At 34.1% G+C, this 15,826-nt stretch overlaps 1 protein-coding gene and 3 non-coding genes across 5 annotated transcripts; all 4 read right to left on the minus strand.

Annotated features, from left to right (window-relative positions):
* Positions 1 to 10,057: 10,057 nt before the first annotated feature.
* LOC136209473 (uncharacterized) lies at positions 10,058 to 12,995 on the minus strand. Of its 2 annotated transcripts, none has more exons than XM_066000944.1 (6): positions 12,836 to 12,995; positions 11,311 to 11,367; positions 11,178 to 11,196; positions 10,872 to 10,952; positions 10,647 to 10,751; positions 10,058 to 10,554 (listed from the first exon to the last, which is right to left on the minus strand). In XM_066000944.1, exons 2-6 carry the CDS (start codon positions 11,313 to 11,315, stop codon positions 10,438 to 10,440), a joined length of 327 nt encoding a protein of 108 aa, XP_065857016.1. In that variant the 5' UTR covers positions 11,316 to 11,367; positions 12,836 to 12,995; the 3' UTR covers positions 10,058 to 10,437. The 2 variants fall into 2 exon arrangements, with proteins under 2 accessions (XP_065857016.1, XP_065857017.1); XM_066000945.1 differs by lacking the exon at positions 12,836 to 12,995 and adding an exon at positions 12,025 to 12,735.
* LOC136210202 (small nucleolar RNA Z159/U59) lies at positions 12,053 to 12,136 on the minus strand. The gene has a single exon (XR_010677912.1). It is a non-coding gene; the product is annotated as a small nucleolar RNA Z159/U59 (small nucleolar RNA).
* Positions 12,481 to 12,559, minus strand: LOC136210201 (small nucleolar RNA Z159/U59). Its single transcript, XR_010677911.1, has one exon. It is a non-coding gene; the product is annotated as a small nucleolar RNA Z159/U59 (small nucleolar RNA).
* On the minus strand, positions 12,649 to 12,735 carry LOC136210200 (small nucleolar RNA Z159/U59). The gene has a single exon (XR_010677910.1). It is a non-coding gene; the product is annotated as a small nucleolar RNA Z159/U59 (small nucleolar RNA).
* Positions 12,996 to 15,826: the final 2,831 nt, after the last annotated feature.

Consider the following 15,826-nt stretch of genomic DNA (forward strand, 5'->3'; position numbering starts at 1 on the left):
AGAGGAGAGATTTATTAATTTTTTTTTTTTTAAAGTTATATGTATAATTTTTTTAATTCAATATAAATACCAATATTAAATAAAAATTTAGTAGTAATAATATTTATTAGGATAATGATCAAATTCTAGTCTGATTAATAATATTTTTGGTATAAATTTAACTTTAATGTATAAAATAGTTTAAGTTTAATTTAACATTTTCAAGCAAGATCAATTTTAGCCTTATGTTACCGAAATTTTGAAAATGTTGGTTTGACTGTTCTTTAACTGTTACTTTAAACTTTCTAAATACCAATTACGACTAAAATATTTAATGTATCACCAGTTATAAAAAAAAATGTTAAAATACTAACAAATAAGTTTGCCACTTATAAGTTAATCATAATTTTTTTTATCAAATGTGTTTACAATATATTGTTTTATTAATATAGTTATAAATAACCAACAAAAAAATAAATATACAAAACGGTTTAAATTTATCGACAAACTTATCTGGAATATCTAATATGACAGCTAAATAATAGTCAAACCAGTTTTTTAAAAAAAATTATAACACAAAGCCAAATTTAGTGCAGTTTATAAACTAAGTCAGTGGCGAATACATGATTGTTCCATTGGGACGGTCAATTTTACACGTGCGTGCGTAATTGATAAATTGAATTTGCTCAAATTTTTTCCGTATATGTATACATGTTAGAATCTGAGTTATCTAGAACTAATTTTTACGTACCACTGTAAAACTTTTCAAAATTAAGCAAGATCTGAAATGCAACAGTATGTTTGAGAAGTTTGAACACACTTAAAAAAAATTATTGTCTATCATATATTAATCAAGTTGGATTTATAATTAAATACAAGATCAATGAGTTAATTAACCGCTTTGAGCCTTAATTTTTCGGAAACAGGAAGCCGAAACCACAAGTATTGTTTAATTGAATATGTGACAGACTTTACTATTATTTAGCGGGCTTGACTATTATTTAGCTATTATAATAGGCATTGCAAATAATTTTGTCGATAAATTTAAACCATTTTGTACATTTTTTTTTGTTGGTTATTTATAACTATATTAGTAATATAATATATTTTAAACATATTTGACAAAAAAAATTATGATTAACTTGTAAATAGCAGACTTAATTAGTATTTTAACATATTTTTATATACATGTATTGGTGATACATTAAATATCTTAGCCGTAATTGGTATTTGAAAAGTTTGATGTGACAGTTAAATACTAATAAAACCGGTTTTTTCAAAATTTCGGTAACACAAATCTAAAATTGATCTTGTTTAAAAATATTAGGTTAAATTTGAACTATTTTATACGTTAAAGTTAAATTTGTCTTTGATAGGGGTATTTTACCCCTATCTTTTAGCGTGATTTACGGGTTGATTTAGGATAAAATAAATAAGTTTAATTACAAAAATAAAGTGTTTTTAATAAAATAGCGAAATAAGAATAAAGTCTATGCTTCTAGCTAATTACCCTCGTTTTTTATTAGTTTAGGAAATAAAAACGTCAAGCTAACTCGGCTCTCAAGATTTGTATTTCAGGTACGAGCAAGGAGTGAAAATCTACTCAAATACACGGGGCGTATCACCTTATACGCGGGGCGTAAAACATGGTGTCAGAAATAATTGCCTTATCCGCAGACACCACGTAGAACTGACTCAGCATACGCGGGGCGTATGACACCTTACGCGAGGCATATGACATATGTCGGAAATGATTGGCCTAATCTTGAAAGTCAGACTGCACTGTCTCCTTGAGTCAACTCTTTTACGCGGGGCGTACTTCAACTACGCAGTGCGTAAAAGCTCCAATTCAAGCAATAAAACTTCAGAGACTCAAACACGCGGGGCGTACTTTATCTACGCGGGGCGTGTTTGAGACAACAAGACACGGAATTGGTCCACATATAGGAGATTTCTGACGGAATGGGTATATACGCGGGGCGTGCCTCACCTTACGCGGGGCGTATCATGGGATTTCTGCACCAAATAATGTTGCTCCATACTTGTACCTTATGAAGTTACAATTCTACCCCAAGCTTGATGTATAAATAAGAGTGACTAGCACTCATTTAGACACCTTCTACCTTACACCTCTTGATCTCTCGAAACCTTGTACATAGCTACATCTTATTTCTTTTGATAGAATTCTTGTTGTTTTAGATTCAGTTTTATGTAATAAAACTCTACCACCTCGAGAGCTTGTTCATTTGATCCGTCATTTCCTCGAAGTTCCGTTCCACCTTCGTTCACCAAGCTCGAGAGTTCCACCTCCAAGTCCTAAGAGACGGCCTTGAGTCCGGTTAGCTAGTCCCGAGGGCCGAATTCTCCCTCTTTACTTGCTAATTAGCTTGCACTCTTCCTATGTACTAGGCTTGGTTGTATTCCACATTTACGCTTTCCATATTTATAATATATGATTTGCAATTTCCGTTCTATATACGTGTTGATGTTTATTGCTTGTTTTGATACTCTTAATTGATTATTGTGTAGGGGAACGCGATTTCCGACGCCATTCGGGCTATCTTTAGGGAGTCATATAGGTGTTGCCTTACCGGAAGTGACGCTCCGGAAACCGTAGAAATTGACAAGCCACAGAACTTACGTGCCCTAGTTTCTGATCCCCAGCATTAGACACGCCTTGACTAGGAACCACGTAGTCTAAGTACTTCACGGGTCGGTTGAACTACACGTAGTCGTTTTTGCAAGAGTAAATCGTCAACCGAATATATTCGGAGTTATTGCATATTATATTTATAACTTATCGTCACCCATATCACTCCGTGGAGTTTTCCATTACATAAATCTGTGTCACCAATAGGTTAGGAGTAGTTTGTAGTTGTGTCTCACACCAACTCAAAGTATTCACCGCTTAGATAACGTATAAAACCGAGTCGTCTAATACTTACAGTTATAAATTCCGTGGATTCGATACCCGGTCTTAACCGGATTATTACTTCATACGACGGGGTACACTTGCCCCTAAATAGTCGTAGCGCCTAGTAGAGTTAAGAGCAATTTATAAAGACCACATCCATAGATATAGAGTCCGCACTCATAATATATACATTTCGTCGTAAGAAACTCTACCACTAGGCGTCGCGCTATCATACTTCACAAAAACGTTGGATTAAATTTGACACTTATTCTAATAAATATTATTATTACCATAATTTTCATTTAATATTAATATTTATATTTAATTTAAAAAATTAAACATAATTTCTTTTATAAATTTTTATAAAAAAAATACATTTTCTCCTCCCTTTCAAAAGGGAGGAGAATTTGGGCAGTGGCTTTCCGCAGGAATCCAAGGATTCCTGCAAATATTATCTGTAGTAGAGTCCCTGCCATTTTTTTTTTCATTACGGTGGATTTTCCACCATAATGGTACTTTTTTTATCTTGTGTTTAAAAACAGCCTCTTCACAAGAAATATTTTTTAACTAATCCTAATAATATTTTTTTTAAAAAGCCCTCAATTGGTGTTTAATCCCAACCTCTCCACCCCCCATCATTGTTTTTTCACATTTGTCAAACCTCAAAAAAAAAACACCACATTTGTTGGTTTGCCTCTCTCTCTATTTCCATCTGTTTGTCTCTCCCTATATCGTTCAAGACGACTCTAAGACTTTGAAATCATGTAGGTGTGACCTAGTAGAGGTAGTTGTCGAGATCGATCACATCGTAAAACCTGTTGAGATCGGTCGCATCGTAAAACCCGATGGCTTTGTTGAAATCTGTCAAGGACAATATCTCTTTGCTCAAAATGGTTTCTAACGGTTGAGTTGTGTTAAATTATGGAAGACTTAAATTGAATAGACTTTTATCTATTTGAACCAAACATAAATTAGTATATAAAAATATCCCGAATCCACTATCTCACCACTTAACATACTCAATTTATGTTTGATGCAAATTACTTGCTGCATCTTAAGAATTCTAATTGCACATACTTATACTTGACTTTGTTTATTTTCATCCATAAATTTATTCGGTTGAAAAAATTAAAATCAACCACAACTTACAATAATGACAAAATAAACCATCTTGTAGACTCTAGACACTGATTTTGATTCACATAAAAAAATTTGGTTTGGTTTTTGATTTTCAATACCGACTTTTAGTATTTAATACCTGCTAATCATTCGAAGTTATTTTTCTAAACTCTTCTTCTGCAACCTTTCTTCACTCCTTGTTTGAAGATGGTTCTTCATATATCCAAACTCCTCGATTGTAGCTTCTTCAATCAATGCCCCATTATTGTACTTAAGATTTAGTTTATTTTGGCTTGTTGACCTTTGCACTTGTGATTGATGCTCATCTTTGATGTTTATGGATAGATTATGTTTTTCCGTTCCGTTGGGATTGCACCACTGCTCCTTGTTGGTCTCCTTCGACCTACGTCACCTTGACAATGATTACAATATCTCTTCAATTTTCGTTGTTGGTTCTCTCATCAATATTGGCCAGCCTTTCCTAACTTAATCAATTCTCTCAAGCTCTTGACTAAAGCTTCCAGAAACATCATCTCCTTGATGCTTTTTCTTGCGATAAATTTTGATTGCTTGTAAGCACTTTGCTTACCTTTTCTCAATGTAACATTTCCATCTTTAGCCATGTCCTTTTTGTGCTTCTCTTTCCTCTGCAATTCGTGCATCTTGGGCATCTCCATTAGCCTATGCTTCACTCTCTCCTTGGGTGAAAACTATTTTGGTGAACCTATTGGCATAGTCTTCACCATCGTCTCATACAATACTTGTTGCACACATCCAACCTTTCTCCTCAGCTACATAGTCTCTTGTCATTGCTTGTTGTTTACACTCACCTCCTTATTGACTGGTGGCATCTCATATGGAGCTAGTGACTCTTTTCAGACATCTCTCTTGTTCTTTTCTTAATTGAAACGCTCCTTGAGTGGTTTCTCATGGCCATCTAGATCTTCAATGATCCGTACAGAATTGCCGGCCTGAAGGGAATCCAATCGCCTCATTGGTTCCTCCTCCTCTTGTTGCCCAATAGCAAACACTTGCTCTTTATTTCCATTTGCTATGGATGATCTGACTAGATCACATATCACCGGCTCTACCATGGAACTTGAAGCTTGGAAATCTCATTCTTCTTCGCTTTCTTCTTGAGTGTGTGTAGATGTAACAACGTTTCCTTCTGCTTTCTTATACCAGCAATCTCGTGCATAGTGACCTCTTTTGTCACAAACATAACACTGGTTGCTCTTTCGTTGATACGCCTTCTTGTCTTCTTTATTATAGTTCTGACTATGGTGAGCTTCCCCTTGTTGCCAACTCCCTCCTTGTGGCTTTTGCTGCCAGCCTTGTTGTTTGATCCTTCTGCCATTTCTCGATCTCGCGATGTCTGGATCCTTTCTATTTTTATTACTAAAAAGAGCTTCATCTTCACCATTAACTGAAACTTTAGATATTTGTTTGTCTAGAGCCTCTTGATTAGCCAAAATATTTTCTAATTCATTTCAATTTGGCTATTTAGCCCATCCACGGGTTGCTGTGACAAGCGCGTTAAATTCTAGTTTCAGTAAATTTTAATTTCAAGATCGAGTTTTAAAATGTCTTTACATAAAGTTTTAACTTTAGTAAATATTCACTTACTGTCATGTCTTTTTGCGATACCGACATTAACTTGTTCTCGAGTTCCCGAAATTGATAAAAGATACATTGCTTTACCATACTTGACCTTCTATTTTTTAAGGTCATTTTGTTCCGTCGAAGATATTATGTCATTACCCCCCAATAGTCTCCCATAAATCTTGGCCAAGTAGATAAAATTGCATACGAATACTCCAAGTACTGTAATTAATATTATTATTATTAAGTTTATCGAGAGTGCTTACTGAGGTAGACATGTCATCCATGATGACTTGATTATCTCCTTAATCAACCAAGATTGTTTGGTCTCGGACCAATAATTTCCACAGTCACTGTGTGCTAACAAATCTCAAACCACCATGATCCCGGATTGCGAACTTCCGATACACTCGACTCTCGATCCCTGAGCGTCTGCTTGTATTCGACCACGTATCAGTCCCTAATCACTCGCTCTGACGCTTTATTAAATTATGGAAGACTTAAATTGAATAAACATTTATTTATTTAAACCAAACATAAATTTGTTGATTTTCATCCACAAATTTAGTCGGTTGAAAAAATTAAAATCATCCACAACTTTCAATAATGACAAAATGAACTATCTTGTAGACTCTAGACACTGAATTTGATTCATATAAAAAAAGGTCGGTTTTATTTTTTTATTTTTTTAAATAAGCTGATGGAAAAAAAAGTGTATTCATTTGCATCTTTTGAGTGTAAAGCGTACGAAGAATAGTTAAATGAGGCATTCATAGATGAAATTGGCATTTCATACGGTTTGGGGAATAAACGAATTTTGGCCTATCGAATTTTCTTGCATTATCCTAGAATGACGAACCCTAAAATCTTTTTGTCCAGGACCGACCAAATCTTGAAAGAAGATGAATTTGAAGAGAGAGTTTACCTCTCCATATACAATTCAATTCAATGTGATTCTAAGACTCTGGAATCATTATAGCTGTGATCGCGTAGAGGTAGCTGTCGAGATCGATCGTATCGTAAAATTTGGTAGATATGTCGAGTTCTATCAAGGATAATATTGTATCTCTTTGCTCAAAAAGGTTTCTAGCACCCGAGCTGGTGGAGGGAAAAAAACATTCATTTTCATCTTTTGAGTGTAAATCTTATAAAGAACAAGTGACTGAGGCACTCACATATGTAACTGAAGTTTCATATGGTTTGAGGAACTTCAATAGGAGGTCAACCATAAATGGTTATATTGGTGTACAAAATTGAAAATTACATACAATAAAACAAATTGTACACCACAGACCACATGTAGGGTAAATTACATACGTAGTGTACAACCTTTACCCCAAATCACATTTTGGTGTACAACCAAAATTTTGTCACACTAAACCGTACGAGCTTCAGGTGACCTCTCACTAAAGTGTACAGCCGGTTTTTGTAACCGGTCAACGCTGGTCAACTATGTCACGTCAGCATTTGTAATTATAGAATTTAAAAAAGTGGGACCCACTCTATGAAATGACTAAAATACCCTCACCTCCTTCCTTTCTCCCATTTCTATCTTCTTCCCCCAAACTCTCAAAAACCTCAAACCCCCAAATTCTCCTCAATCCAGTAAGAAATCTTCCCCATCTTCATTACCTTTATATGATCTTATATCCTTCTTTATTGCCTTTATATGGTTAAGATGGAATCTGCACCATTGTCATGTACATGCCTTTCGAGTCAGTTATCTTCCGAAAAACAGTAGATATGATTATGTTCTTCTGTTCAATGCTATTGTTTGTTCTTTTCCCCAAAACTGGTCTTGATAGTGCGTTTTTCTCGCTCCTTGATCAGCAGTTTACATGAATTTTTGTCACTTCTTATGATATTATGCTGTTGGTTAGAAGAAGTCCGGTGTTGGAGAAGGCGTCGGGTTCCGTTTGGGAGTTGATTTTAGACGGTAATGGACTGGGGAAAGAAATAAGTGAAACTGTTGAAAGAGTTTTTTGTAGGTTAAGCGGTCAGGAACCTCCATTGTTTCCTCCACAAAATGCTGAAACCCACTCAACTAAAGAAAACGAAAAGAAAGGAAAAGGAAAAGAAGACGAAAATGAAGGTCAGAAAGAAAAAGAAAAATCGAACTCAAACTCGAAGAAAAGAAATTACAATGAGATGAACATAGGCGGAGTGGGATCGGGAAGTGAAGTTGCTACCCAAGTGCCAAATGAAGTTGCAGGAAAGCCCAGCGAACCTCAACAAGAAACCTCGGCTTCACCATTAAGGAGTATCAGGAGAAGCGTTGCCTGGGTCACAACCGATAAATACAAGGCGAACGATTCCAGTAGAACCAGGAGATCATTCAAGGAATTGAACCAGGAGATGCGTTGCCTGGCCTGAGAAGCTACGCCGATGTTGTTGAGGCGGCGAGGAAAGTCGGATTCGAGGTAGTGAAGGAGAAAGATTTGGCGTTACCGCCGTCGCAGCCGTGGTGGTGGAGGTTGAAGATGGGGAGGAATTCTTACTGGATTGAGGAGAATTTGGGGGAGTTGAGGTTTTTGAGAGTTTGGGGAAGAAGAAGAGAGAAATGGGAGAAAGGAAGAAGACAAGGGTACTTCATTTCATAAAGAGTGGATCCCACTTTTTTTAGTTCTATCATTAAAAATGCTGACGTGGCATAGTTGACCAGTATTGACCGGTCACAAAAACCGACTGTACACTTTAGTGGGAGGTCACCTGAAGCTCGTACGGTTTAGTGTCACAAAATTTTGATTGTACACCAAAGTGTGATTTGGGGTAAAGGTTGTACACCACGTACGTATTTACCCACCACATGTATAATCTATAACTTTCCAAAATCACTACATTTATTCACACCACATCACCGTTTAAGTCAGTTTCAATACAAAATTTGAGCCTTACTAAAGTGAAAAAACCTAGTATACCCCTGAGTATGGAGGGGGAGCCTGGTTGTCTGGTTTCACTCATAACCTGGGTATGGGCTCGTCTTTTTCAGCTGAGCTGTGGGGTATCCTCTCTGGTATCAAGCTTGCCAGGAGTCTGGGTGTCAAGAGGCTCTCTGTGGAGTCTGACAATAAGGAGGCCATTGATATGATCTCCGATAATCATGCTATTTGTCTGAATAGCCAAAACCTCATTAAAGCCATTAGGAGGCTTGTTTCCGTCTTTGAGTCTGTTGATTTCAGACATATCTACAGAGAGCAAAACCGAATTGCTGATCGCCTGACTGCTGCTGGACATGAGGGGATGGTGGGAGTTACCACTCTTTCTAGTCCTCCTTCTTTTCTTTCTTCTCTTCTTCTTGAAGATAGGGTCGGGGTCAGCTTTCCTAGGCTGATCCCAGGTTAAGTTGTGCTTTGTTGTTTTCTTTCTTTTGTCTACCAAAAAAAACCTAGTATACCCCTTTTAGATTCTCACCTTTCTCTCTCTCCACCATGACACTTCTTCTCCTTGCTTGATTTTTATGCATTTATTTCTACTTTATACGTTAATTCTTTCTACAATACTCTTCAATTTAAGATTCAGGCATTAAGCAAAATGCCCTTACATGTCAGATGGATGTGCTAGAAGGCTATGAAATACAAGATGGCTAAAGGCAACTTTCGTCTTGTAATCTCGAAATTACTCACAAATCGTGAATCACTTTACTCTTTTTCTCCGGTCCAAGTTCTCTCATTTCAATTTGGTGAGTTGAATATCTCAGATGTCTTTTTCCCTAAAATCTTCATTAATCACTTGATTCATTTTCTCCGATCCCAAGTTCTCACAGGTCTTGTAAAATTGATGGTATCTTAGATTTGTCGAGCTTTGGTTACATATATATATATAAATTAAACATATTGCTTTTCATATGCAATTTTGTTATGCTTTTATCACGAGTAGTCCAAGCTCGCATTTAGCTGTGTATGGGTTTTTCACGGCAAAAATTCTCGAATTTGGAATTCAGATTTATTTGAGTTTTTACAGAGAAAAAATGTCAGATAAATTTCATTTCCCAAAACCGATTATACTTGAAGGGGAAGAAAATGGTGAGGAGAATATGGTAAAACCCGTAGGCTTGTTATTTGTGAATAGTGAGGATGGCGTCATGGCTGTTTGTGAGAGAGATGAACTGAAACAAAGTTTGATTTGCTGCTATGGATAGTGGTTTGTGAGAGATGAAGTGAAACAAAGCGATGATAGATGAGGAAGGAGAACATAGGTGTGAAAAGAGAATATATTAATTGTAAATGCTTTTTTATTATTGTATTCATAATAATGTTCACCTCCTGGATGAGTATGTATTTCACTCTAATGCCAAGGGATTATTGAATGCAAGGCACAAGAAATAGGTCACTTGGACCTTAAGGGGCAGTTGAAATTTTTGACAGTACAGGGACTCTAGATGTATCAGGCCTTTAAATCAGACAAAGTAATAAATTACCAAAAATAAATCCTATAAACTTCATATACTTGAAAAAACAAATTATTAGCCTATTTATAAAAATAGCATATGAACTTTAAACTCCATGTCTTCCTCCCAAATAGGAAAAGATCTTGACATTTTTTCAGTCCTCTAAAATTGAACTTGAATGTTGACCGTTGCTTGCAAATACTGATTTAGTCGCTGCCGATGTAATCACAACCTCATGGAGTTAAATACGTTTTACAAAAACACTAATAGAAGTTTGTTATGTAGCAAAAAGATAACACAATTTTACAATCACCTAAGGCTGGCAGCTAAAACTAAGTCAAGATTTGGCTTTCATACAAATAGCAACACAAGCACAATTTGGCTGCTCTCAACTAGTAACCAATCACAAGTTTAATCAACTTCAGAAGCAGCTAAATCACTTGGGATTCCTTAGAACAATTATCACGGAATCACCACGTAGAAACATCTTACTTATGAATCTGTCCTTATTAACTGGGACAGCCTTTTTCTTGCCTTTTCCGGTCTTTGGGATCTAACAAAAAAAATAATAATAAGAGTTTTATTTACCATTCATACAGAAATATATCAAACTAATGAATAGAATGTGCCATCAACAATACTAACCTCTGTCCACATCTCCCTCACATTCTCAAGTACCATGTTGCAGTGCCGGTCAAATGCTCTAACACGACCAAGAAGTTTCTTGTTGTTTCGACAATTAATAAGCACCTATTCAGCATAACAGGATAATGAAATTTGAGTGATACATTTGTGGATACAAGGATTAAAGAATATACAAATGCATGACCTAACTAGCAGAAAACAGTTGAAGACTATAGCTTCAATTACCTGGGTGTTATTTTTTACACTCATCATAAGTACTGAAAGAGGTCCAGTATTGAATTCCTCCTCCTCATTCTTAGTAGGACCCTGCAGCATCATAACAAGTAAATAAGAAAAAATTGCCATCTAAATGAAATTGAAAACCGAGTTTAAAGACTACAGCTTCAATTATTAAGTTTTAACAACACAATGTGCACCAGTCCTAGAAACCAAATTCCTTAGTGGAATGCAACCTCTAAAAAGAGATTCATTCAAATAGAATCTAAATAAATTAAAACTGACTGAAGATATGAGAGTCAGAAAATAGCTTACATCTTCTTCCATAGGCCGGCTGAAAGAGCACCACAGTAGAAAACAAAACAAAACAAACAACAATTAGCACAACTATGAAGATTGGTAAGCATCAGAATTCTTCTATGAATGGAGGAAAAGAAAAACACAGTACCTCATCTTCAAGGGAAGTTTTGATTTTTGGGAGGGTTGCCAGCAAACTACTCGGGTACTGAAATAAACCAAAAAAGTAGAATGCGTAAGAGGAAAACAAAATTAAAATTTGCTAATGAACGATAAAAATGGGCAAATTTAATTTAATCTATAAACAATAGTCTTATCGAGAATATAAGAGTTATGGCCTAATAAATGAATATGACAATCAAATAAAAACGTGAGATAACATGCATCTTCTCAAGGCATAAACACATATTAGGGTCTTCTTGGATGAAGGTTTGATATGGTTCATTAGAGGGAGGGGGGAGGATGTTATTTAGTGAACCTCCAGATCCCACCAATTTGGTGGGACTGAAATTGGCGTTATTCCAAGGTTTTCTAACCTTCATTTAACCCTCATTTAATCATCACCTCCATTTAAACTCCATCCAAACAAGGTTAGGAAAATAACCCTCTTTAATTAACCTTCTCTAACCCCAAAACAAGCAGACCCTTAATCTGTAACTTAGGCCTTTCTAGACAACAAATAGGTGTCTGAAAAGTGCAGACTGTCTCAAAAAAAATTTAATGGAGTAAATGAGCGATCCTTCAGAAATAGAAAGGCTACAAAATTGAACAAATATGTACTTTTCAATCTCAAGTATGAATTATACAAATAGAATTTGCTTCTTCAGTTTCCAAAGAAGTATGCAAAGTGAAAATCACAACTAACCAGATCAGACATTAAAGATCTTCCTTATAACTCTTCAGCTCAGGTCTCCATGATTTTTCAGCATTAATAAGCTCAGGAGAACGAAAGTTTTTCAAAACACATCATTAGAGATGGGGATAAAAGAGATCTTCAATGTCTAAAGACAGTAAATGTTGCAACTACAAACTAGTGCCTAATACTAAAATGATTTACATTTAAAACCTGAAAAATAATATAAGAATATACGGAAATTCAAACCCAGCAACATGAAAAGTTCTAATATAAAGAAAATATCATCAAATGGATTGCATCCACAAAAACAAAAGAGTACGAATATGACAAATCTTTTTTGCTGGGATGACAAGTGGGGTTCCTTGAAAGAATTTACCAACAAACTTAAGACATAAACATGAGTGACTGGGAGGACAATGAAAATCCCAGTGCTTCTTACACTCTTTAAACAAGGAAACAAAACAAGTCTCCTCAGTTCAGGTCTCCAAAAGTGTTTCCGCATAGAGAATCTCGGAAGAACTATTAAATAATCATCATTGGAGACATTTTATTAGATAGTAATCGAAAGCCATAAAAACAAATCCTAGGTCAAAAAAAACAGAGAAATAAACAGAAATGAAGTGCTAAATAGACGTCTCTTCAGTTCAGGTCTCCATAAGATTCCGCATAGTAACTTCTCGGAAGAACGAAAGTTATAAACTTAAAAACATCATTAGAGACACCAATATCGACGATTAAAAACTATATAACAAGTTGAAACTCATACTACGAACTGAGCTTATCTATTAAAAAAAGCATGGAAATCAAAAAGGGAGGATACCTGGATTTAATCTAGTATCGAAGAAAGGCTCAGTAGCTCAGATCCGAAGAAGATGCAGTGAGGATTGAGAAATAATAAAACAGACGGCAATTATATAGGGTGAGATCGTAAGCTTGATAGTTAGCATACCGCAAAACCCTAGCCTCCACTTTGAATTTAGTGGATCTTATTATAAAGCAAGGCTTTATGTATTGGACTTGTGCTCTCTTCAAAATACCTGCCATTTGGCCCGTTTGATACAGTGTAATGAAATTATCTATATATATATATATATATATAAAAAGTTGAATGAAGGGAACAGTATCAATTTCATATTTTTTCCAATTATGCCCTTAAAACAATCCATCATATCCTCCCCTAATTTCTCTGAGCTTTTGTGGCACCCAAATAACTTGGAGCAAAACGGTGCCGTTTCTTTATGTCATTTTTTTTTGGTACAAAACTTCATGGCCTTTTTAAAGGCTTCTTTTCCTTTGCTCACTCATATTCCTTTTCTTTTTATATTATTTTCCTTTTTGTCTTTTATGTTATTTCAAAGTCCATGTCTATAGAAAAAAGTCTAATTTATTCTTTTCTACATTCTATTTATTTATGAATAGATGAACATAAAAATATCCATTAGCCTCTACTCTCATTATAAAGCTTTAGACCATTTAAATTGGGGTAATTAATTTATTAGTCCCTATATTTTGACAAAACACACTGTTTAGTCCCTATATTTTCAAAAATACACGATAAGGTCTCTAATCTTTTTCTCGATGAACTGTTTAGTCCCTAACGTTTTTTTCCGTGAACTGTTTAATCCCTGCCATTAGACTCCCATGAAGATTCTGTTAGTCAATTTGGATTTGAGTCAAAATCTATTTACAAAAATAACTACCCTTTACCACAAAATCAAATATATAAGACCATTATTCTGTGTTCTTCTGGTTGATTTGAGTCGATTATGGGTTAGATATTCAATCGTTTCTCCATTTTTTTCAGTGCAGGTTCTGAGAGAAAGACATAGAGATGTGAATTACTTTTGACTTTAAGTCAAAATATTAAAGGGTAATTTAGTGATTGCCGAATTCATAAACGGTAAAAAAATCTAACAAACAGATGGAAGGACTAAACAGTTCATCGAGAAAAAGGTTAGGGACCTTACCGTGTGTTTTTGAAAATATAGGGACTAATAAATTAATTACCCTTTAAATTATAATATTATATTAACCATAGTGTTCACGTAAGCTTATTTAATAAAATAAATTTGGTTATTCACTGTTAGGTTTAGACTTACTAAAATTTTAGAGTGAAAATTCTTAGCATTTTAAAGTTTAAATTTAATAATCTAGATTTATTAAAATCTCAGGGTTAACATTCTAAAGACTTAAATTATGTTTGATAAAACTTAAAATTAGGTGTTGAAAAAATAATTACTGAATTTTAAGTGTTGAAAATTATAAATATTAAAAATATTAAATGATGTAACTGTTATAAAAATATTAGTTCATAATATTTAACTTAAAATGTTAAGTTAAATATTTTTCCACCAAAAAAAATATTTTGACTTATCAAAATACATGAGTTTTTTACTTAATTGACTATTTAAGTGGTAAATAAAAAACACACTTAAATTAAATAAATGCTTAATATTTTAATTTTTTATTTTTTTATAATTTTAATTTGGACATAAAAATTTGTAAAGTTTTTTCTCCCGAAGCGAAGCAAGGGTATCTTTCTAGTGTAATATAATTAAGATTGACATATTCTATATAATCAAAATTGTAATATAATTAAATATTTATTATCATGTTTGATTGTCAAATTTTAAAAGAAAAATTAATGAATTGTAATTATCATATTTGTGTTTATTTAGTGAAATGTAATTATAAAATTTTATTTACATAATAAACAAACAACATATGTAAAAGAGAAAAACATAAAAACAAGAAGAAAACGAAAAAAAAATAAGAAATACGAAATGGTAAAACTATGAAAAACATGAAAAAATTTCACAGGGTTTACATAGCAATGACATACTATATTGATTCTTCAATGATACGAATTAAAAATGATAGGTTGAGTATCTTTAGAACATTTACTAATTATATCTAAGACAAAAGCAACACAAACACTAATCAATATTCTAATTAATCGGTAATGATTTAAATTTAAAAGTTTTTTGACACATCTTTATCTCAATTCTACTCTTTTTTCATTCACGTTTTTATATTTTTTTGTTTTCTTTTTACTCATTTTTTCTCGTTTTCACGCTTTCCCATTTTTCTTGTTTTCTCCATTTTTACGTTTTTACGCTTATCCCAAATTTTTTTACGTTTTTTCACGTTTTTCTATTTTTCATATTTTTTTCATTTATCGCTTTTTTCGTTTTTAGTCTTTTCATGTTATTTTCATATTTTTCGTTTTTTGTCATTAATAATAAAAAATAGAAAGACTTGTCATAATGGGAATTCATGTATGGCTTTTTCGTAATGCTTAGGGATGGCTTAACCATAAAGCCAGTAAAACAAGGGCTTAGGGCAGCTCTAGTGGAGCAAACTTCATTGTTACTTTAAATTTGTTTGTAAACCAACCACTATTATGGTTTGTTATTTCTTTTGGTTACAAACAGTCATTTTACCAGTCAAAATTGTTAAATCAGAAAAAAAATCTAGAGATTTAGCACACGGAAGCATTGGTGAGCAGTGGTGGAAGCATGCGCGTCTGCCCAGTGTATCCCAAAGTTACAAAATCAGTGTCTAGAGTCTACAAGATAGTTCATTTTGTTATTATTGAAAGCTGTGGATGATTTTAATTTTTTCAACCGACTAAATTTGTGGATGAAAATAAACAAATTTATGTTTGGTTCAAATAAATAAATGTTTATTCAATTTAAGTCTTCCATAATTTAATAAGGCGTCAGAGCGAGTGATTAGGGACTTATACGTGGCCAGTAAAACAAGGGCTTAGGGCAGCTCTAGTGGAGCAAACTTCATTATTACTTAAAAT

This window comes from Euphorbia lathyris, chromosome 10 (assembly GCF_963576675.1).
Source record: "Euphorbia lathyris chromosome 10, ddEupLath1.1, whole genome shotgun sequence".
In the NCBI taxonomy this organism is placed as follows: Eukaryota; Viridiplantae; Streptophyta; class Magnoliopsida; order Malpighiales; family Euphorbiaceae; genus Euphorbia; species Euphorbia lathyris.